Consider the following 25676-nt stretch of genomic DNA (forward strand, 5'->3'; position numbering starts at 1 on the left):
CAGGGCCTTTTGAGTTGACTTGGCTGGGGAGGAGGGTGCTCCTGGCATCTCACGGTAAAGACCAGGGATGCTGGCAGACATCCTACAACGCACAGAACAGCCCCCTTCCCCTACACACATAACTGAGAACTACCCATCCCAGTGGCAACAGGGCTGGGGCTGAGGGGCCCTGCCCTAGTGTAAGGAGGAAGGCCAGAATGAATGAAGGGAAAGGAGAGTGGCTGAGATTTACTGAGCACGCCGGGGGCACTATGTCAGACAGCAGGGTAACCATCATCATCTCCTTTACAAATGAGAAAACAGACTCAGCAAGGGCTTGTCATTTGCCCAACATCACACAGCAAGGCAGAGGCTGTGCAGGAGTGTGAAGCCATTTCTGTATGTTCCAAAGCCTTTTCTCCTTCCACTCTGCCTGCCATCAACTCTTAAAAAACAGCTGAGTTCCCAAAGATATAGGGGTGCCACCTTTTATCTCGCTAATCCCTCTCCCAGAAGGGTGGGCAGAATCTTGGCTACGTAGGTTATGTGAGGCTGGAACGAGAGCCTCCTGTGTGGCAGACGTAGCCTCATGGGGACTGTCAGGCAAGGGGTAGGGTTGGGAGTCCAACGGGAGTTAAGAGACAGGGGGTGGAGGCAGAGAACAGACCATCCTAAGAGACCGTACAGTCTAGAAATAATGTTCCAACTTTGGAGCCACTGTACTTTTCTTATGAGAAGCCTCACATGAGGTATTTTAATAACATTATTTCCTAAGAGGAAGCGCTACTGGCTGGCTTGTAAGCTAATGTAAGCTCAACGTTCCATAAGTCAAAGGGCTAACCATTGAGCTTACTCAGTCAAGCTCAGGCACCACGGCTGGCCTGCAGCAACTCCTGCAATGACCAGAACACTCCCTTAGAGAAGAGGAAACTCATTCTCTCTAGGACTGGGACAGAGAGGCACACGTGGGGAGTTATTCCAGGTAGAACCCTAGCAGCCACAAAAGAGAAAAATGTCACGTTCTTCCAAGCAATAAAAGACCTCCAAAACGATTTTAAAAGAACCTAAACTCGCTACAAGGGGGTCAGCAATGTCTGAAAAGTCCAGGTCATCCAAGAGTGGTTTGTACCTCTCTGCAGAAATGGAGAAGCTCTCCAGGCACCCTCTGGTATTTGAATAACATGCAAAGGTTGAGTTTTGTCCCCTCTATCTTCTGTAGCACGAGGCACCTCCACGCCAGTGAGCGACCCAGCCCCCAGGCACAGGGGAAGGCTCAGAGCCCGTACCCTCACTGGATGCCGAACACTGCACTAAGGGACAAAGAAGGAATAACGCTGAGGCCACCACCCGCGGGGAGGGCACAGGCTGGTGAGAGAAACACAAATATAAACTAGTGATGACAGCACAGTATGATCCATGCCAAAGAGCTGAGTCCCAAGTCTCGCAGAGTTAGGGTCTAAAGCCAGCACAGAAGGCGAAGCGGTACCCAAGGCAGAGTTATCAGTAATCTTCTAAGTACCTTATGGTTTTTGTGCTTTTCTGTAAGTTCAATGTGGCCATTTCTTCTCTCCTGAACCCCGCTGGGTTGAGCACAGTTGAGTTTGCTTATTTTGGGGTCCCTGCTGTATAACGACATCCACTTGAAAAACCAGACTCGCTCTCAGGGAGTGAGAGACTTGCCCTGTTTCAGGTGGAGGAAGAGAGGAAACAGCAGACACCCGATGTCCCATCACGCCTCCCCCCGACCCCGGCCGATCCCCCGGCCACATGCTCCTTGGGGAGATCAGAGGATGGGTGTGTGAGTTAAGCTGCATGTCCTTAGCTTCTGTTTCTGCCATGTCCGCAGGCTCAGTGCACACGAGTGAAGCATGTGCGTGGTGGGCCTTCACGTCATGGAGATGACTGATTAGGACAAAGGTCTGGGAAGGACAGACGTGGCTGGGGAGGTCAGAATGAGCTGCACAGAGAAGGTGCTGGTTAAGCTGGGGCTTCAGGAATGATCAGGACACAGGTGGCAGGGACAAAGCAAATGCCAGTTCTGCACGGCAGTAAAGAACATGGCATATTTAGGCAACAGGCTGCCACGGAGGCGCAGGATGGCTGAGAGGTGGGAGCTAAGCCTCCACAGTGGGTACCAAGTGAAGGAACCTGAGTCAGATACCGTGAGAAGCGTCTGAAGGATGAGATGTCTCCAAGCCCATGATCTGAGGGGAGCTGGGGGATGACAATCTTATCTTCCAGAGGCTACTACACAAAGTGGGGAACATGGCTGGGGGGCTGTTTCCACATCGGGACACAGTCCATTAAGGCAATTGGGAACTTCCGGCTGGAGATGCGTAAAATCCACTGGAAGCCAGTGACCCAATCTCAGGCGTCAGAGCAGGGTGGGCGATGTGGACTGTCAGTCAGTGTATGCTGGAGGACGATGGTGAGGGGATCAGACCCACGTCCCACATAGTAGGAGCCCGTGTGTGGGCGGTGGCTGCTTCTGTCACTCACGGGAGCTCCCGCCCCCCCTTGCACAGGTGGGTAGTGAGGCCGCAGGACGGAATGCCACGCCCAGCAGGAGCCCTGAGTCAGAAACGCACCGAGGAAGAAACTCAGGGGAAACCAACAGTTAAGGGGCAAAGCCGAGAAGAGGAACCAAAGGCAAGAATTAAAAACATACGAAAGGGCTTCCCTGGTGGCGCAGTCGTTGAGAGTCCGCCTGCCGATGCAGGGAACACGGGTTCGTGCCCCGGTCTGGGAGGATCCCACATGCCGCGGAGTGGCTGGGCCCGTGAGCCATGGCCGCTGAGCCTGCGCGTCCGGAGCCTGTGCTCCGCAACGGGAGAGGCCACAACAGTGAGAGGCCCGCGTACCGCAAAAAAACAAAAAAAAAAACATACGAGAGCAAACAAGAGCGAACAGGGTCTCAGGAGCCAAAGGAAGTGAGAGTTTCAAAGGAGAGTGAATCAGCGTCAAGATAAGTAAAATAAAGAGCGAGAGGCATGCTCTGGCTTCAGAGGTTGAGAGGCCACCCATGACCTTGGCAAGAGCGGTCGTGATGAAGTGCTGGGAGTGGAAGCTGCTACAGAGGGCTGCAGAGGACCTGCGGGAGGAGGGGGGGGAGGAGGGGGGGGGGGAGGAGGTGGGGAGGGAAGATGAGACGACCCCTCCGAGGAGAAGGCTGATTGCGGAGGCGTGAAAGGGGATGGTTATTTGAGGGGAAAAACAGGGCTTGGTTTTCTCAGCCGTGAAACAAAGCAAATGGAAATCAATGCAGCAGACTCTACCTCTGCCATTTTAATTAGCAGCTATTTGATCTTTCAGATCCTCAGTATGCTATGGGAAGCTCTGGTTTCATGTTCTAATCCTTTTGCCTTTTTACTTTCCATTTCACATACTATTTCCATCGTTTCATTCTCCTGTGAGAAAGCTGGAAATTGGAAATTTCCTGGAGTCTTCAAAGGCTGAGCTCAACTGAGGTCATCTCACAATCAACCCCATCTTGATATGTCTTCCCTGGATCCAGAGTAAATTTTTTTAGGACATGAAATTGGAGGTTGGTCCCTAAAGAAACTTTAAGCTCTCCATATCACCTTACATTGGGGTGGTAGTTTTTAGTTAATGTATTTTCACACCCATTGTTTCATCTCATTCTTACAATGACCCTAAGAGGGAGGAAAGAGCAGATAAGCTTATACTCGGGTTATAGATCAAAACAACGGCAAGTAAACAAAATGCCGGAAGCTCTCCGATGCACACAAGGTCATGTTCTCTCCCCATGCTCTGTTCTTTCAACTACGTGATCAGTGGCAATGATGCCTTGACTCTTGATTTGTACAGGACATAATAATACCCCATTTGGATATATCTCCATCATAGATGAGAGAGAGAGAAAAAGAGAATCTGAGTACTTCTGCCTGCATCAAGTTGATGCCTGGGCCTTCCCTCAGACCAATTAAGTCAAACTGTCAAAGACTGGCTGAATGGAAAGAAGGCAGCAAGGAATGAAACAGGGGAGCAGGAAAGCAGGATTGCAAACCTAAAAGCCTGTATTCTAAGGTCCTGCAGGCATAGTTGTGCAGCAGAAATATTCATGAAGTGGGTATGTTCTGCATACTTGAAGATACGCCCCGTTAATGTAGTTTAAAATTACAGTTACTAGTAGTATTACTTATATCCCATCTATTTTATAAGATTGCTGTCTCTTGCATTACTCAATATTTAACGAGGCCTCCAACAAAGTAATGATGACTAAATGTCTTGAGGCCATCGATCATATACATACCTCTACGTAGAATATTTGTAATAGCGCAACTCTAGATGTGGGAAGAAGGAACAAGGGAAAACATTTCCCAGATCATAATAGACTAGTAAGATGGGAGATCCAGAGAATTTTAGACTGTCAACAGGGCCTAATCTGAAAATTAGAGCACGTTGAGTGGCCTATCCACAGAATCCTCCTCAATGTAGGAATAAGCCTTCTTAGCACCATGGGACAAAATTGGTCATGATGTGCCTCCCAAAAGTTGGTCAGATTTATGACCAAAATGAGGCGCTGCGGGCAGAGTTTGTCCCCTGCCATTTAGTGAACAAAAGATGTTGTGGCCAAAAAGGCATCAGCCACTGCAGCTGCCCCCAGCTGTGCACTCTGAGGGGAATTCAGGATGGAGAAAACGGGATACTGGTCCTAGATATTGAAGATGCACAATAAAGGAAAGATTTCAATAAATCCCCCCCAAAAAAATTTTTTTTAAATAAAATAAAATTACAGCATTGACTGTTATTTTGATGACGAAGAAAGACGTACACAAACACGCCACTTGGCAGAACCCTTATTCCCACAACAAACATACACAGCTACCCCGTGAAGAATGACGGCACGCAGGTACACGCACATTAACAGACATTTACATGTACCCTTTTCATGCAAGGTCTTAGTGGTTAACCACCAATTAAGGGGGCACATAGTAATTACAGAGCCGTAAGGCTGACTCCACAGCCACATGCTGAGATGAGCCCCACGGCATTACGACAAGATGCTGTTCCCCAAACCACCCAGGTCGCTGTTCCCTTAAATAATGTCAGTGACCTGGAGTTATTTTAGCCACTAGGTATGTGCCTACTTCTTGCCTGGTTCTAATCCTGGATGCAGACCCCTAGAGGAGGTGGGACAGCGATCAAACAACAATGGCTTTTCCTAGTTTTCTACAAAGATGGTGCTGGTGGCCCCCGGCCATCAGGTTGTCAGCTTGGCCAGGGCGGATGTACCAGTTCCCCCTCTGGTATGCCTCCTGATGTCTGCAAGGTGGCTAGCTGGTAGTAAGGATGAAGCTGGAGGTCAGAAACTAGAGCCAACCTGAACTAGTCCATTCCAAAGGCATACTGAGAACCTTTATCAGCTTGTTGCTCTGATGCCCTCCAAGGTGGGCTGCCAGATAAAACATAGGACGGCAGTTAAATCTGGACTGTGATAAACAACAATATCCCAAATATTGCATGGGATAGACTTATGCCCAAAAATATTCACTGTTTACCTAAGTCCAAGTTTAACGGGGCATCCTGTACTCTTATTTGCTAAATCTGGCAACCCTACCACCAGGGAAAAACTCCCATAAAGGCTTCCACCACCCAAGTAACTTTAGATTGTTCCATATTTTTATATTATTAATTAGTGCCTATGAATATTTTAAAGATATACTTCCTTTACAACATAGTATACCTCTCTTTTTCTGAATCTATCGTATCGTCTCTCATTTTGCCAATTAGTAGCATGATGAAATTTTCTTTAGTGTCTTAAGTTTTTCATCTAGGAAACAGTATCAGTGTCACCGTGATTGACTTATACTTTGTATATTCCAGCTGCAACAGTCTCCATGAAGCAGAAATACTGAAAAAGTTTAGATCTGGCATTTGGCTCCTTTAACCCAACCTTTCTGAATGCTCACTTTCAGCTGAAAGCCTCTTTAGAAAATAAAATAATGATGTAAATCATATTATCATTATGGACACAAAGGTGGCCCACTGCAGCCCTTCCAGAACACTACAGAACGTTTTCACAATCTCAACTGCTCTTTTAAAAAAATCTGTTTTCTATTATAAAAAATACTCTAAAAATAGTTCCACATAACACAAGGACAAAGCCATCTGTATGATCTCTCCAAAGAGCTCATATTTCTATAGATTTTATCCCTTTCCAACTGTTCCAACAATTCTGAAATTTAAGAAACTCACTTATATTTGTCAGACAAAACTCATCAAAATATGAAATTTCATCACTAATATTTCAATTATTTTATATTATTCTTTTACATCATAGAAGACTCAAATCAAACATGTGTCAAAGTAAACAAAGCATAAAACTGCATTAAAACTCATTACAGAGACTTCCCTGGTGGCGCAGTGGTTAAGAATCTGTCTGCCAATGCAGGGGACACGGGTTCAAGCCCTGGTCTAGGAAGATCCCACATGCCGTGGAGCAACTAAGCCCGTGTGCCACAACTACTGAGCCTACGCTCTAGAGCCCATGAGCCACAACTACTGAGCCCACGTGCCACAACTACTGAAGCCCACAGCGCCTAGAGCCCGTGCTCTGCAACGAGAGAAGCCACCACAATGAGAAGCCCGTGCACTGCAACAAAGAGTAGCCCCCGCTCACGGCAACTAGAGGAAGCCCACGCACAGCAAGGAAGACCCAACACAGCCAAAAATAAATAAATTTAAAAAGTTGCATTAAAATGTTTCTACCAGTAATTGATCGATAAAACTGAAATGTTAATGAAATAGACATGAATATAGAAAAAGATCCAGCACTCAGGTAAAATGAGCTGAAAGCTGTATATCTGGAAATGTTATCCCTGGTGTGTGCTTGAAAAAGTAAGCTTCCACAGACACAAACAGTGTTGAGAGACTCATCAGAACTGTCACATCAAAACCAGTCTGTATTTTATCTTCTTCATAATGAAGATTTCACTTTATAAGGAAGGATAAAGTTGGAATTAAAATAAAGACAAAACCTGAATAAAAGAATATTAATGCAGTTAATGTGATTTTTAAACTTCAGTCATTGAAAAGTCAAGAAGAAAAACAAAACCAAAAAAACTGACCTTTGTGTCTGCGTTTGTCACTGGGTTCCACGGGTCTCCATTCAAAAGAGAGGCACTGACCACTTCGTAAGCTCCTCTCCCGTCCCTCGTGCCGGCCTGTTGCACGGAAGGTACGAATCTGCTTCCCAAGTTCACCCCTACAACACAAAGAAAAAATCCCCATGCTTATTCCAGTCCAGAAGAGTTTAGCATCAGAAGTATGACATCAATGACTCAATGAAAATATCTGGAAGTTGAATAAGGCCAGGGAAACACCATAATCTATTAAATCATAGCCAAGTGTTAAAACTGATTAATTCTCTGTCAATCGAACATAAAAAATCTTGTAACAAAGAAAACAAGAGCTAATTTTTTCCTTCAAGCCCTGTGGCATGTGCTGGGTGATTAGCATAGTCAAAGTATATAATTCTGTCCTTCGACGAGCAACAAAAACCCACGAGCCGTGACTTTTTAAATGATGAATTAATGCTTTGCCTAAGATCAGCTCTAGTTAAAGTCTCAGGGCTTTAGCTATATTAAGACTAAATCCATTTACTTAAGTTCCAGCGAATCAGTTCAACACAATGCCAACTCTGCTCTCTGTACTCATGGAGGCTAATTTTATGTACTTATGGGAGTGATTCTATAGACAAAATTAATTTGTCAAGTTCAGACTGACTAGCCTGGTTCACGGAAAAAAAAAAAAATCAAGTCGTTCTATCAACTATTATGTGATCTTGTTTCCTGGGGTACTGTCAAACCAGCTAATATACTGACCCAGGTCCAGTGTAGCCCCATTTCCATAAACAATCCTAATGGAAAGGGTAACATTTTTCTCCTCCGGGGAGTGTACTGCTTTCTTAACAAATACGGTAATTTCTCCGGGCTAGCTCCCCTATGAGGTCACCCTCCTGCTATTCGGTGCGACCACAGTCCATCCCTCAAGGTAAAGGACAGGAGCTGATTCCTCACATGTTATTCCCATTTCTTCAACCAGGACTCATAATTTTCAGACCTGAGTCACGATACCACAGTTTCAAGTTACTAAAGAGTTCGCATTTTTGGGCACAAATGGTATTGAAATTTTAATCCTAGACATTTTACAGGTCCCCAAATACTTTTAAATCCACACCATTTCATCCTCCTCCGTGTGGAGGCCTGCAGCTCTATTCAGGTCACAAAAGGATGACCACTTGAGTATTAACTGTCTGACACAGCCTCTCTGGAAAATTCTCAAGCTGGTCACGAAGCATTTAAAACTCTCAGTTGTTGAGCGCCAAGGGACCGAGGATGAACCGAAAGTTGGGACTATGGCCAACGGCAGAGGGGATGAGCTGGGGCCGTCGGCCACATGGGGCACTAGAGGGAGGGAGAGGACCATGGGCCCGGGGAGCAAGGAGAGCAGGGCTTGTGGTCTCAGGGCTGGGATGAGCTGAGTTTTCAGGGATGAACCTGTGTTGGAGAGATGAGGGTTCCAGCCGTGCAAGCGGAGGGGGCTGGCTCCAGGTGGTGACATCTGTGGACATCAGTGGAGGGCAGGATGGAGCAAAGAATGGCTGTCTGCATGGAATTCATCAGAAGTCTTTCCTGGCTGCAGAGGGGGCAGTCACTGATCGCACAGAGACCTTGAATAAATGAACTTCATCCAGTGGCTTGAGTTCATGCCCTTCAATGTGCTCCAAGGTGGTGCAGAGTCGTTACAAGCATGGGTTTTGGAGTAAGACACACCCCAGCATCACTACCAACCCGACCACGTATTAGCCATCAGTCCTGGTCCAGTCGTTGGCCCACTTATCTGTTTGTTCATTCATTCACTCACTCACTCATTCACCAACTATCTATTAAGTGCTCGCCTTATGATGGGCCCTCTAGACCTGATGTCTTCCATTCAAAAAGCCCATTCTTCCTGCTTCAGCCCAGGACACCCTCTTGTCACCTGGAGCCAGCCCCCTCTGCCTACACTGTGGAGACCCTCGTCTCTTAAATACAGCTTCGTCCCAGCACACTTGGTTCTCTCCATCCTGTATATCTAAGAGAGGGACACACATCAAGCTGCCCTCGTGACCTGTATTATTATATTGGGAGAGAGACGGCTGAATGAATAAGACCATTTCAGAGAGTAACCAGGACCCTGAAACAACAGGGCTACATGCTGTCCTTGTAACTCTTCTGTAAATCTAAAATGATTTCGAAATAAAATTTAATGAGAAAAACAAGGTGGTGGTAGAGTGGGGGGGTGGCTACTTCTGATGCACAGGGAGGAAAGACCTTTATTTGTTGGGATGGGAAGCATAGAAATGAGACGTGAAGATGAGAACCTTCCAGCCCCATCCAGAGCCGTGGAAAGAACACGTCAGCAGATGGTCAGCAAGTGCGTTCCTTTTCCATAAAACGAGGCAAAGGGCGGGGAGGCCCGAGGTAGGTCATACACAGGAAGCGTGAAGAACACCAACTGGTTTTATCGGCATTGCTCTCTAAGCTTTGCCAAGCCCCGGGTCTCTTACTCAGGACCCTCAGTGGGATTCCCATGTTGGAATTTACTGAAACAATGTGAGTTCCGATCCAGTTACACAGCTCCTGCAGAGCAGGACTAAGTGCAATTAACTGAACTTATCTTGAAAGAGTGCTGGTGTGTTGTTTGAATTGGATTAAGAAGGCTTTGAAATACCCACAATTATGGGGTGAAAACGGCAGATCCGTCTGAACTTTCCCCTCAGCCAGTGAAAACCATGCCACGTGCCAAGAGTTACCCTGGCTGACATGTTAATCTTCTGAGAAGTCAGGTAAAACTGTTCAGAAAGTGACTGCAAACATTTTCAGATTTCCTCTACATAAACAAACCAATTTGATTATAAGCTACTCCTGGCAGTTCTGTTAGCTTAAGTTTCCAATGCAAGTAGGTTGTTAAATTGAGTACTTAATCGCAAATCCAATTGCCCAAGGCCCGTTAAACCTAAAACCGGAGTTCTGGATCACCCACCACCCGGCCGCAGAAGACGCCACGGTTTTCATGGCTATTCCGGCCGCAATGCTCGAAGGCATGGAAGATTATCACCCAGGCCTCAGCGACCTAGAGAAAATGTCTTCACATTTAATAGGACTCATTCAGAAGCTGCCTGTCTCAGCAGAAAGAGATGCGGCCATGAAATCCAGGTCTCTTGGTTGCCTCTGCCAGTCGGGGAACCAGGAGAGGCAGCAAGGCCACATCCTTGACTTGGGGGAAGCTGGGCAGGGCGCCTTCATGGGGTTTCCTATTCGATAATCAAACTGAAGCTGCATGAACCAAATATAAAGAACGTTCTTAGTCCCCTGGACCTTTATCCTCCAAGACTCCTAGGAGCAGAGAAAGACAGTTACTCACTCTCCTGAAGGCAAAATGTTCCAACCACTGAACATTTCCCTTTTCACCTACATATTCCAACGTCTTAATCAAAAGAAGTCCTTCGGGGCTGATTTTTTTTCCCCCTCTAAGAGGCTTTATTTTCTAAATATCCCAAGGAGAATTGAGAGGCAGACTCTGCCAGCACTTGGGGAATGTTGTGCAACCTTTTAAAGAAATTGAATAACTATACTATTTGCTGAGTACAGTATTTATGATCTATCTACATGGATAATGAAGCCATCTCTCGGCTTTTTTAATGGTTGCACAATATCCCCCCAGCAGTATATGGTGTCAGAAGACGGTTTCTTATGAGCTTTGCTTATGTATTTATACACTGGTATTTCTTTTAGATGATGCAAATAAAAATTTTATTTGTGCTGCATGGATAGACAGAATAAATTATACACAGCTGTGAGATATCAGAATGCATTTTATGGAGCGATCTTGTTGACAAACCATAAAAGCAGGCCACACATTCAAGCCCTGGAAACCCAGGGGAAAAAATATGACCTTAGAAAATATACAGTTTGCACACATTTTGTTTTTCCAAATATTTGGGCATCAACAAAACTCAGTTGACCAAATAAAAAATGTGAATGTGAATAGCTTATCTGGAGGAGGAACTTCCAGCTTTCTGTCTGTTGAGTAACCAGATACATGACTTGGCCTTTTGATAAAATGGCCAGTTTGCTTCAGTCTCATGGTGGAAAAAAAGCATATTCGAATATTTGGGTTCCTACCACAATTCTCGTCTGTGACAATCAGCTCTGCTTTCCCATGAGGGATGTGTGTGCCTTCTTTGCTTGTCTGAGTTTGTCATCTTCAGACCTGATTATGCCTGCTGAAAAGGGAAGTTATAGACCCAGTTCCTTAGGCAAGAATCTTTACAGCCATGGCTTTTAAGGTCTTAGAAAAGCCAGCAATGAAGACACCCCCAAAAGTGACTTCAGATCTCCCCTCCGTGTGAATCACCCAGAGCCTAGCTGCCCATGGAAGTCTTGCCTCGTTTCTGCTCCGGCCAAGCCCCCTTGGCCTAGCTTACTAAGGGAGGTCCGGACCACCCTAATGCCCACCTAAGGGCTTCAGCTCATCAGAGGTGAAGATGGACACGGAGTTCTGCGATCATGAACAATGAACACCTTGGAGCCACAAGACTTGGCTCTGGTCTTGACTCCTCTTTGATTTATTGCCCTCAGTCAAAGTGTGCATCTGAGGTTCTGCCCTTTATAAAATGGGGACCATGTTCTCTCCCCCACTAATTCTCATAGGGTCAAGGAAGCTCAAATAAGTCAGTGTAGTCAAAGGGCTTTTGAAAAGCTTAATGCATAAGATCAGACTAGGATGTCAGAATCCAAGTTTCCAGACTCCTAGACAGTGGTTCTCCAACCAAACCATGCTAATAGTGTGAAGATGACAACTTCATATCCATCATTAGAAAATGTGGACATTTAGGTGCTTACTTCGTGGGTATCCATTCAATGGGCCACTGGGGTAACAACCTCTAATAAGATTACTAGTCAAGACAAAACTTAAAACATCATGCCTGGGATTCTGGCTTTAAAGGGAAATCACTATCAATCCCTACATGAACCTAAGAGAGGAGAATTAATCTGAGGTACCAAAAGTAGGATTAAGATAAATATTCCTGGGCTTCCCTGGTGGCAAAGTGGTTAAGAATCCACCTGCCAATGCAGGGGACATGGGTTTGTGCCCTGGTCAGGGAAGATCCCACGTGCTGTGGAGCAACTAAGCCCATGCGCCACAACTACTGAGCCTGCACTCTAGAGCCCACAAGCCACAACTACTGAGCCCCCGTGCCACAACTAGTGAAGCCCGCATGCCTAGAGCCCGTGCTCCCCAACAAGAGAAGCCACCGCAATGAGAAGCCCACGTGCTGCAACGAAGAGTAGCCCCCGCTCACCGCAACTAGAGAAAAGCCCGTGCGCAGCAACAAAGACCCAATGCAGCCAAAAATAAATAAATAAATTAATTAATTTTAAAAAAGATAAATATTCCTTAGAAAATCTAGCTGGGGGGAAAAAATTGAGGCAACCAATATGAACTGCAAAAGAATCTGGGGACAAGGCCCTGGTAATGCATAAAGCACTTTTATTAGCTCCGAATATCTGAGAGCTAAAGAAAATCTTATAAAATTGACTGAGCAGCATCTTGGTTCATAGAAATATGGTGGCAACATTCCCATAAAGGACAAATATATCTCCTTGGTTCAGATTCCTATCTATAGTCTTTTCCAAATAACAACGTCAATCTCTCGTCTCATCTGCAGACTCCATGGGTGATAACTAGGGATGTGATTTTTATTTTTAATTTTTTAAAATGTTAATTTAATTTAATTTTTTTCTTTATTTTTGGCTGCGTTGGGTCTTCGTTGCTGTGCACGAGTTTTCTCTAGTTGTGGCGAGAGGTGGCTACTCTTCATTGCGGTGCACGGGCTTCTCATTGCAGTGGCTTCTCTTGTTGTGGAGCGTGGGCTCTAGGCACACGGGCTTCAGTAGCTGTGGCACGTGGGCTCAGTAGTTGTGGCTCATGGGCTCTAGAGCGCAGGCTCAGTAGTTGTGGCGCACGGGCTTAGGTGCTCCGCGGCATGTGAGATCTTCCCAGACCAGGGCTCGAACCCATGTCCCCTGCAGTGGCAGGCGGATTCTTAACCACTGTGCCACCAGGGAAGCCTGGGGGATGTGATTTTTAAATGGTATAGCTTGAGGATGTTTAAAAAGAACCATGGCAAAAGTTAATCTAAAAAAGAGTAAGTCTACAGTGGAAAAACCTGAAAAACACTATGTCACCCAGATGATAAAGGTCAACGTCAACAACTGTAGTCCTGTTGTTGGGACGTACTCTTCAATAGGATATGATAAAAATGACGCTTTACCTCTGTGATCTTAATCCCTAAAAACCATAACCCCAATCTAATCTTGAGACAAATGCCAATACAGTGCATCCTACAATAGATTTGACCAGCACACCTCAAAACTATCAATGTCATCGAAATTGTCACAGCCAAGAGGAGCCTAAGGAGACATAATGACTAAACATATTGTGGAATCCTGCCTGGGACTGAGGAACAGAAAAAGGACATTGGGTAAAAAGTAAGGAGACTGGAATAAAGTATGAACTGTAGTTTAAAATATTATGTCAATATCGGTTCATTAATTGTAACAATTGTACAATACTCAGGTAAGATGTTAATAATAGGGGAAACTGGTTATGGGGTGTAGGGGAACTCTCTATATTGTCTTCTCCATTTTCCTGTAAATATAAAACTATCCTTTAAAATAAAGTCTATTAATAATCAGTTAAAGATCTAATCTATATCTTGCAAGAAGAATGTCATTCTAGAGCAATTCAGTATCAAAAGGCTCAGAGATGAATGGCTGTTATCGCTCATGGCTCCAAATACCAGCAAACTGGAGTCTTTACCCTTCATCTCTCTTCTAACATTGTTATTTGTTCAGATGGAGGAAAGATGCGGTGACTGCCGTCAAGTGAAAAGCATAAAGCAATTGACAAGGTTTCCTAGAGTATAAGAAGGCAGAGGTTATGTAAAAGTAGTTGAGCCTTAGGCAGTAGAAAGGCCCCTCTAAGTACCTCCAGGAAAGTCTACGGAACATAGAAACAAGTTGTTATAAAAACTGGATATTTTTTTTGGTTATTGGCTACGAGGCTCTGAAATGGTACGGAAATTAAAAGTTGGTTTAGGAAGGTGACACCAAGTGACAGTCACATAACTACGTTGATAAAAGTATGTTGAAACAGAACCAGATTTGCTCAGACCTTAAGATTGTAATTATCTACACCGGAAGGCTGATTTATCAAGACACAGCCTCATATAAGGGAAGAAGCTACGGTATTTTGAGTCAGAAGAGGCACTGTGCATCCCCCCACAGGCTACATGGACGCTCTTGGGCCAGTCTCCTGCCCTCCTTGATACGCAAATCCTTTACATGTCCAGGAAGGCCACCAACCAGTGTCCACCGCAGAGGGCTGGCAAGAGAACCAAGTGACATCGTGGACTTAAAGCATAGGTGGCTGCCATTTAGATTAGTTTTAGTTTTTGTTTTTTTTAATCAGTCTTTGGAAATGAAGACACCAAAATGCTCTTGCAGGTTTTCTTCTGAGCGTTAGGGCTATGAATTCATTGTGTTTCTTCTTTATGTTTGCGTGTAACTCTGATTTTTCTATAATCAGACATATTACTTTTATGATGGATAAAAAATTTTAAAAATCAATCATTTGGACTCATGATGACAAATCAACTGATTTATGACGTTTTACTTTCTTACCAGCTTTCCTGGCATCACAGATGCACAGCCCTGGGCATTTCTGAGGACACAGCCCATTTGGAAATAAGAGCAATCAAGTACTATGGAACAATTACAATTTTCAAACGATATTTTATACGTCATTTCAAAATTCAAAGAAAGCTAGTTATTTCTTCCCATAAATGTTTCAAATGGATTAATATTCCAAGCACAAGTTGTCTCTACTACACATAAAAATAATTTTTCATGTCTCAAGTGTCTTCTATCTGTGGGAAGCAAGGTCACTTACAACATTAACTTATATTTTTATATTCCTTTGCTGGTCAGTGGAAGCTAATGCAAGTCCTATTTTATGAATGGTGAAACCGAACTACGAAGTTATATAGGTTATTTCTAATGTTTCCCAATAATAAATGGCAGAATTAATGACAAAACCCAAGGCCTTTGCATTTCAAATGCAGCCATTCACTTTGTCCTTCATCACAGGGACAAAGACGTGCTGCAGGAATTCATCTGTAATATTTCTGGGGGTGGAGGACAGGGGTCAGAATTTTCCAAAATTGACTTTGCAAGAAATAAGGTAAGGGAAAAATGGAACCAATTATTAAATTCTTACCCCAGGAGCAAATTTTGGAAGTGAACAGCAAAAGGACAAAAATAGAAACTTGTTTATCCCATTCACTACTGTAAACCTACTAGATGGAATTAAACAATGAGAGAGCAGCCATTTAGCATCTATGCTAAAGACCCCGTGCCATCTAAGGGCACTAATATCCTCGTTGCACCACTGTCATCATCGACCACCTCCTGCTGAAATATACTCCCAACTCAGCAGCACTTAGTGACTCTGGTTTTCTTTTTTCTTTTTTTTTTTTTTTTTACATCTTTATTGGAGTATAACTGCTTTACAATGGTGTGTTAGTTTCTGCTTTATAACAAAGTGAATCAGTTATACATATACATATGTTCCCATATCTCTTCCCTCTTGCGTCTCCCTCCCTCCCACCCTCCCTATCCCACTTCTTCAACCAGGGCTCGCTTCTCCACTCATACTCCTTTCCCCTGCCTCCTTTCCTCCTGGGGGGACTTGAACACCTCCCAAGTCTCAGCTCTTGGAACTGATCTTCCCTCCCTACTCTTACTGTCCCTGAGAGAACTCATTAATTTTTAAACTGATGTTGCCCAAATCAATATTTTTCCATCTGGCCAATTCATCCAAGCGCAGTCTGTATTAGAATATCTGCTGGACACCAATTTCAATGTCTTGTCACCGTCGTCACCTCAAACTCAACCAAATGTTTCCCTCCATCCCCCAATTAGAAAACAAAACATTTTCCATCCTACATGTCTTTCCAGAGCCAGCACCATTCACCACCACTCCTTAAGTCATGTGGCTGGGCGACATCTTGGGCATGGTCTTTTTTTTAAATCGCCCACATTCAACAACTCCAGTTGGGTATTTTGTGCTTTGATTTTGCTTCCTTCTGTTTTCTAAAAACTCTACTTTCTAGCTGAACCCTTCTTTGTAGCCTCATCACCTACAGGCTCCCCGTCCTCCAATCTTAAAGGAGAGGATACATTTGATAAGAACAAAAGTCTACAGCAAGGTTTTCCATCAAGAGAACGTGAACACAAATGCCATAAGGCAGTAGAGAGCTTAGCGTGCTCTAGAGCAGAAAGGGTCAGTATGGCTAAAATGGAGTGAGGAATGGGATGGACGGAGGTATGAGCAGAAGTATAGAGGGTAGACGAGGCCTAGAGCATGCTGGGCCCGCTAAGACAGTGCTTGGATTTTATCTGAGTACAGTTGAAAGGCATCATAGGATTTTATGCAGCGTAAATCTAATTCAGTTTGGAAGAATTCTCTGCCTGAGAATGGAGTGTGTGAAGACTGGAGAAGAATGGATAGATGAGAACTATTCATAGGGCAAAATGCAATGTTGAGCACAGATTCCATAACTAATAAACATTTCTAGATTACAGTGGTGAACACGAGTTAAGCAAGTGCTATGCACCAAACCGCATTCTAATCTTTTATAAATTTCACCTGTTTAAACTTCACAACAGCCCTAGGATGTTTTTCCCCACTTAGTAGATGAAGAAACTGAGGCACAGAGAAGTTAGGAAACTCACCCATGTCCAAAAAACTGTGAAGCCAGGAAGTGAACCCAGACAGCCAAGTTCAAGGATCTATGCTCCAGCCACATCATACGATAAACAAACAATCACTCTGGTCAGGAAACACTCGGAATAAAATTCACATTCCTTCCTGAGTCCTCTGAGTTCTGGAACCTCATGCCCTGAGAGCTCCATCTTGCCACCTGTGCTGTGACTACACTGACCACCCTTCTGACCCTTCATATGTCCAGCTATGTCCTACCTCATTGTCCTTTGCATTTGCTGTTCCCTCTCCTGAGAAGACCCTACTCTCAAACCTCTGCTCGCCCGCAAATCTCATGATTTATGTCTCAGCTCAAACACCTCAGACGGGCTGCCCTAATTCATACCCTTCCTTCCACCCGAAGCTTCTCTCCAGCCCATCATCCTATTTTGTTCCTTTTATAGCACTTACCGGCATCCAAATTTGTTTATTTCCCCTTTTGTTTCCTCCACCCCACCCCCAAATCTAAAATGGCAAGTGATAGGGGCCTTATTTGTCTAATTTACTGCTATGTCCTCATATGCAGACATGTACCAATTTAATGAATTATTACCAAACGAAGTAAAAGTTCACATGACCTTGGGATCATGACAATACCAGGCAGGGGTCCTGAGGCATGGTTCTCATCATGGAGGTTCTGACGGGTGACTGACCTTTAGCTCACCCAGAAACGTCTGGCTCCTTACAGGTTGATGCACAGAACCAAAGCCACATGAGCCTTATTTATAAGCCAGAATTCCAACTTACTTATTTTTAATGAAACGGAACTGGCAAGTCAACCAGAATCCTCATCTAAAGCATTTTGCTCATTATCTTCCCGGCAGGAAACCTTCCTTGAAAAGCTAAATTAAGATCAGAACAGAGAACTAAGGGACTAGAATAGAAACTGACATCACGGAAGCCTGACACTTCCTTCTCTACTCGAAATGTGTACCTGCCATGCTAACCAAGGGAGCACTAAATCCCAGCAAGAACGCAGCTGCACACCAAGAGTATGAGTGCAGGCTGATTATTGGGACTTGAATGCCTTTTCTACAGACTTGGTGAGTTTTTGAAGGCTGGTTCTGCAACACTTACGAACTCACAATGTGCTTGACCCTCATACCACCATTTAGAAACACTTCACTTTCTTTATGAGAAAAATGCTCTAAGTTTTCACTCGGGGAAGAGCTTATAGACCTAAACCCCATGTGTGTTTATGAGAAAATATATTCAGAATTCCACAATACAATACCATGGCCATATCCTCTACCTCCTGCCCCTGCTTCAGGAACTTCCCCTTCTCCACTTCTCCACCTGCTGGGAACTCAATTGTAGGGAGACTGTGGCTTGGGCCGGATGGTGGGGAGGAACAGGGCAAGAGACGAAGTCTTGGACTTGAAGGAGTGAGGATGGAGGTTGCTAAGTTAGGGAACACCTGCCTAAGTCATAATGACCAAGGGGAAGGAAAGTGTGGCTATCAGGAGGCAGGTGCCGATACGATTTTTATGACTTGAATTTTCTAGTTATTAACTTTGCCCACTGAATTCGGGGGGCCCTAATTTAAATAGTCAAACAGGACACCCCAAATGACCATGACATAGGATTGGAGTCCTGAGCTCAGAGAAGTTTTAGCTCTCTGTGATTTGACAAATATTGACTAGGCTTCGAGAATGAGCTAGGATAGTGTTTAACAATTTTGATTAGAAATACTTTTGTTCTCAGTTTGTTGAAACTGATCAAGGTGCTTACCTGTCTTTAAGTCTTTGCTTCACCTCACACAGATAAATTCAAAAAAGTAAAGAAAACTGTTCAGCTTAAGAATTTTCCAGGATTGGTTCAAGATGGCAGAGTAGAAGGACGTGTGCTCACTCCCTCTTGCGATAGCACTGGAATCACAACTAACTGCTGAACAAACATCAACAGGAAGACACTGGAACTCACCAAAAAAAGATACTCCGCATCCAAAGACAAAGGAGAAGCCACAATGAGATGGTAGGAGGCGCGCAATCACAATAAAATCAAATCCCATAACCGCTGGGTGGGTGACTCACAAACTGGAGAACACTTATACCCCAGAAGTCCACCCCCTGGAGTGAAGGTTCTGAGCCCCACGTCAGACTTTCCAATCTGGGGGTCCGGCAATGGGAGGAGGAATTCCTAGGGAATCAGACTTTGAAGGCTAGCGGGATTTGACTGCAGGACTTCAACAGGACTGGGGGAAACAGAGACTCCACTCTTGGAGGGCACACACAAAGTAGTGTGCGCATCGGTACCCAGAGGAAGGAGCAGTGACCCCATAGGAGACTGAACCAGACCTACCTGCTGGTGTTGGAGGGTCTCCTGCAGAGGTGGTGGGGGGGGTGGCTCTGGCTCACTGTGGGGACAAGGACACTGGCAGCAGTTCTGGGAAGTACTCCTTGGCACAAGCCCTCCTGGAGTCCACCATCAGCTCCACCAAAGAGCCTGTAGGCTACAGTGCTGGGGTGCCTCAGGCCAAACAACCAACAGGGAGGGAACTCAGCCCCACCCATCAGCGGACAAGAGGATTAAAGTTTTTCTGATCTCTGCCCACCAGAGCAACACTCAGCTCTACCAACGATGAGTCCCTCCCATCAGGAAGCTTGCACAATCCTCTTCAGATAGACTCATCTACCAGAGGGCAGACAGCAGAAGCAAGAACTACAATCCTGCAGCCAGTGGAATGAAAACCGCATTCACAGAAAAACAGACAAAACGAAAAAGGAGAGGACTATGTACCAGATGAAGGAACAAGGTAAAACCCCAGAAAAACAACTAAATGAACTGGAGATAGGCAACCTTCCAGAAAAAGGATTCAGAATAATGATACTGAAGATGATCCAGGACCTCAGAAAAAGAATGGAGGCTAAGATTGAGAAGATGCAAGAAAAGTTTAACAAAGACCTAGAAGAATTAAAGAACAAACAAGCAGAGAAGAATAATACAATAACTGAAATGAAAAATGCACTAGAAGGAATCAATAGCAGAATAACTGAGGTGAAAGAACAGATAACTGACCTGGAAGACAGAATGGTGGAATTCACTGCCACGGAACAGAGTAAAGAAATAAGAATGAAAAGAAATGAAGACAGCCTAAGAGACTTCTGGGACAACATTAAATGCAACAACATTCGCTTTATAGGGGTCCCAGAAGGAGGAGAGAGAGAGAAAGGACCTGTGAAAATATCTGAAGAGATTATAGTTGAGAACTTCCTTAACGTGGGAAAGGAAAGAGCCACCCAAGTCCAGGAAGCATAGACAGTCCCAGGCAGGATAAATCCAAGGAGAAACATGCTGAGACGCATAGTAATCAAACTGACAAAAGTTAAACACAAAGAAAAATTATTACAAGCCACAAGGGAAAAACGACAAATAACATACAAGGAAACTCCCATAAGGTTAACAGCTGATTTCTCAGCAGAAACTCTACAAGCCAGAAGGGAGTGGCACTATATATTTAAAGTCATGAAAGGGAAGAACCTCAACCAAGATTACTCTACCCGGCAAGGATCTCATTCAGATTCGACAGAGAAATCAAAACCTTTACAAACAAGTAAAAGCTAAGAGAATCCAGCACCACCAAACCAGCTCTACAACAAATGCTAAAGGAACTTCTCTAGGCAGGAAACACAAGACAATAAAAGGACCTACAAAAACAAACCCAAAACAATTAAGAAAATGGTAATAGGAACATATATATCGATAATTACCTTAAATGTGAATGGATTAAATGCTCCAACCAAAAGAAACAAGCTTGCTGAATGGATACAAAAACAAGACCCATATACGCTGTCTACAAGAGACCAACTTCAGGCCTAGGGACACATACAGACTGAAAGTGAGGAGATGGAAAAAGATATTTCATGCAAATGGAAATGAAAAGAAAGGTGGAATAGCAATACTCATATCATATAAAATAGACTTTAAAATAAAGAATGTTGCCAGAGACAAGGAAGGACACTACATAATGATCAAGGGATCAATCCAAGAAGAAGATATAACAACTGTAAATATTTATGCACCCAACATAGGAGCACCTCCATACATAAGGGAAATGCTAACAGCAATAAAAGAGGGAAACAACAGTAACACAGTAGTAGTGGGGGACTTTAATACCTCACTTACACCAATGGACAGATCATACAGATGGAAAATTAATACGGAAACACAAGCTTTAAATGACACAATAGACCAGATAGATTTAATTGATATTTATAGGACATTCCATCTGAAAACAGCAGGTTACACTTTCTTTTCAAGTGCACACGGCACATTCTCCAGGACAGATCACATCTTGGGGCACAAATCAAGCCTCAGTAAATTTAAGAAAATCGAAATCATATCAAGCATCTCTTCCGACCACAACGCTATGAGATAAGAAATCAATTACAGGGGAAAAAAACCTGTAAAAAACACAAACACATGGAGGCTAAACAATACATTATTAAATAACCAAGAGATCACTGAAGAAATCAGAGGAAATCAAAAAATACCTAGAGACAAATGACAACGAAAACATGACAATTCAAAACCTATGGGATGCAGCAAAGGCAGTTCTAAGAGGGAAGGTTATAGCAATATAATCCTACCTCAAGAAACAAGAAAAATCACAAAGAAATAATCTAACCTTACACCTAAAGGAACTAGAGAAAGAAGAACAAACAAAACCCAAAGTTAGTAGAAGGGAAGAAATCATAAAGATCAGAGCAGAAATAAATGAAATAGAAACAAAGAAAACAATAGCAAAGATCAATAAAGCCAGAAGCTGGTTCTTTAAGGAGATAAACAAGACTGATAAACCTTTAGCCAGACTCATCAAGAAAAAGAGGGAGAGGACTCAAATTAATAAAATTAAAACTGAAAGAGGAGAAGTTACAATGGACACCACAGAAATAACAAAGTATCATAAGAGACTACTACAAGCAACTCTATGTCAATAAAATGGACAACCTGGAAGAAATGGACAAATTCTTAGAAAGGTATAACCTTCCACGACTGAAGAAACAGGAAGAAATAGAAAATATGAACAGATAATCACAAGCAATGAAAATGAAACTGTGATTAAAAATCTTCCAACAAACAAAAGTCCAGGACCAGATGGTTTCACAAGTGAATTCTATCAAACATTTAGAGAAGAGCTAAATCTCTAACCCATCCTTCTCAAACTCTTCCAAAAAACTGCAGAGGAAGGAACATTCCAAAACTCATACTATGAGGCCACCATCACCCTGATACCAAAACCAGACAAAGATACTACAGAAAAAGAAAATTACAAACCAATATCACTGATGCAAAAATCCTCAACAAAATACTAGCAAACAGAATCCAACAACACATTAAAAGGATCATACAATAAGTGCCACATACAATCAAGTGGCATTTATCCCATGGAGGCAAGGATTCTTCAATATATGCAAATCAATCAATGTGATGCACCATAGCAACAAATTGAAGAATAAAAACCATATGATCATCTCAATAGATGCAGAAAAAGCTTTTAACAATATTCAACACCCATTTATGATAAAAGCTCTCCAGAAAGTGGGCATAGAGGGAACATACCTCAACATAGTAAAGGCCATATACGACAAACCCACAGCAAACATCATTCTCGATGGTGAAAACTGAAAGCATTTCCTCTAATATCAGGAACAAGACAAGGATGTCCACTCTTGCCACTATATTCAACATAGTTTCAGAAGTCCTAGCCATGGCAATCAGAGAAGAAAAAGAAATAAAAGGAATACAAATTGGAAAAGAAAAAGTAAAACTGTCACTGTTTGCAGATGACATGATACTATACACAGATAATCCTAAAGATGCCACCAGAAAACTACTAGAGCTAATCAATGAATTTCATGAAGTTGCAGGATACAGAATTAATGCACAGAAATCTCTTGCATTCCTATACACTAACAATGAAAGATCAGAAAGAGAAATTAAGGAAGCAATCCCATTCACAATTGCAACAAAAAGAATAAAATACCTAGGAGTAAACCTACCTAAGGAGGTAAAAGAACTGTACTCAGAAAACTGTAAGACACTGATGAAAGATATCAGAGATGACACAAGCAGATGGAGAGATATACCATGTCCTTGGATTGGAAAAATCAATATTACGAAAATGACTATACTACCCAAAGCAACCTACATATTCAATGCAATCCCTATCAAATTACCAATGGCATTTTTCACAGAACTAGGACAAAACAATCTTAAAATTTGTATGGAGACACAAAAGGTCCCAAACAGCCAAAGCAATCTTGAGGGGAAAAAATGGAGCTGGAAGAGTCAGACTCCCTGACTTCAGACTATATTACAAAGCTACAGTAATCAAGACAATATGGTATTGTCACAAAGACACAAATATAGATCAATGGAACAGGATAGAAAGCCCACAGATAAACCCACACACCTATGGTCAACTAATCTATGACAAAGGAGGGAAGGATATACAATGGAGAAAAGACAGTCTCTTCAATAAGTGGTGCTGGGAAAACTGGGCAGCTACATGTAAAAGAATGAAATTAAAACACTACCTAACACTACACACAGAAATTAACTCAAAATGGATTAAAGACCTAAGGGTAAGACCAGACACTATAAAACTCTTAGAGGAAAACATAGGAAGAACACCCTTTGACATAAATTCCAGCAAAATCTTTTTTGACCCACCTCCTAGACTAATGGAAATAAAAACAAAAATAAACAAATGGGACCTAATGAAACTTCAAAGCTTTTGCACAGCAAAGGAAACTATAAATAAGATGAAAAGACAACCCTCAGAATGGGAGCAAATATTTGCAAATGCATCAACGGACAAAGGATTAGTCTCCAAAATATATAAACAGCTCATGAAGCTCAATATTAAAAAAACAAACAACCTAATCCAAAAATGGGCAGAAGACCTAAATAGACATTTCTCCAAAGAAGACATACAGATGGCCAACAGGCACATGAAAAGCTACTCAACATCACTAATTAATAGAGAAATGCAAATCAAAACTACAATGAGGTATCATCTCGCACCAGTTAGAATGGGCATCATCAGAAAATCTACAAACAACAAATGCTGGAGAGGGTGTGGAGAAAAGGGAATCCTTTGTACTGTTGGTGGGAATGTAAATTGATACAGCCACTATGGAGAACAGTATGGAGGTTCCTTATAAAAACTAAAAATAGAATTACCATATGACCCAGCAATCTCACTACTGGGCACGTACCCAGAGAAAACCATAATTCAAAAAGTCACATGCACCCCAATGTTCACTGCAGCACTATGTGCAATAGCCAGATCATGGAAGCAACCTAAATGCCCATCTACAGACGAATGGATAAAGATGTGGTACATATATACAATGGAACATTACTCAGCCATTAAAGGAAAGAAATTGGGTCATTTGTAGAGAGGTGGATGGATGTAGAGACTGTCATACAGAGTGAAATAAGTCAGAAATAGAAAAACAAATATCGTACCTTAATGCATATATGTAGAATGCAGAAAAATGGTACAGATGGATCGGTTTGCAAGGCAGAAATAGAGATACAGATGTAGAGGACAAATGTGGACACCAAGGGGAGAAAGGTGGGGGTGTGTGGTGGTGGTGGGATGAATTGGGAGATTGGGATTGACATGTATACACTAATATGTATAAAATGGATAACTAGTAAGAACCTGCTGTATAAAAAATAAATTAAATTAAATTTAAAAAAAGAAGACATGCAGATAGCCATGAAAAGCACATGAAAAGATGCTGAACATCACTAATTATTAGAGAAATACAAATCAGAACTACAATGAGGAATCACCTCACACCAGTCAGAATGGCCATCATCAAAAAATCTACAAATAATAAATGCTGGAGAGGGTGTGGAAAAAACGGAACCCTCCTACACTATTGGTGGGAATGTAAATTGGTACAGCCACTAGGGAGAACAGTGTGGAGGTTCCTTGAAAACGTAAAAATAGAGCTACCATATGATCCATCTGTCCCACTCCTGAGCATATATCCAGAGAAAACCATAATTCGAAGAGATACATGCACCCCTAATGTTCATTGCTGTACTATTTACAATATCCAGGACATGGAAGCAACCTAAATGTCCATCAATGATGAATGGATAAAGAAGATGTGGTATGTATACATAATGGAATATTACTTAGCCATTAAAAAGAACAAAATAATGCCATTTGCAGTGACGTGGATGGACCTAGAGATGGTCATACTGAGTGAAGTAAGTCAGATAGAGAAAGACAAATATCATATGATATCGCTTATATGCGAAATCTAAAAAAATGACACAAATGAACTTATTTGTAAGACAGAAATAGAGTCACAGATGTAGAAAACAAATTTATGGTTACCAAGGGGGGTGGATAAATTGGGGAATTGGGATTGACATATACACACTACTATATATAAAATAAATAACTAATAAGAACCTACTGTATAGCACAGGGAACTCTACTCAATACCCTGTAATGACCTATATTGGAAAATAATCTAAAAAAGAGTGGATATATGTATATGTATAACCGATTCACTCTGCTGTACAGCCGAAACTCACACAACATTGTAAATCAACTATACTCCAATAAAAAAATTGATTAAAAAAATAAAAGAATTTTCCAGCAGTTTCCTCTCAGTAACACCCAGCTCTGTTCTGACCTATTCCTACAGACAAGAGAACTGGCCAATCCTTTGCTGGCCAACAAGTATCTTTTGAGAGCAGGTACATTGGTAGGCTGAGTGTGAGTGCCCTGGTTTAAAATTCACACGAAGGATGCATTCATTATTCTA

The 25676-nt window shown here is 42.8% G+C and overlaps 1 protein-coding gene across 1 annotated transcript in view; it reads right to left on the reverse strand.

Moving 5' to 3' along the window:
- The window catches only part of ADAM12 (ADAM metallopeptidase domain 12), a gene marked incomplete at both ends in the record, with an annotated part of 387447 nt that overhangs the window by 319229 nt on the left and 42542 nt on the right, over positions 1-25676 (reverse strand). The window contains one exon of the mRNA XM_082673912.1: positions 7071-7207. Coding sequence (XP_082530038.1) covers positions 7071-7207 — 137 coding nt within the window. The remainder of the gene's footprint in view (positions 1-7070; positions 7208-25676) is intronic.

This window comes from Grampus griseus (assembly GCF_964374135.1).
Source record: "Grampus griseus genome assembly, chromosome: 16".
Taxonomy (NCBI): Eukaryota; Metazoa; Chordata; class Mammalia; order Artiodactyla; family Delphinidae; genus Grampus; species Grampus griseus.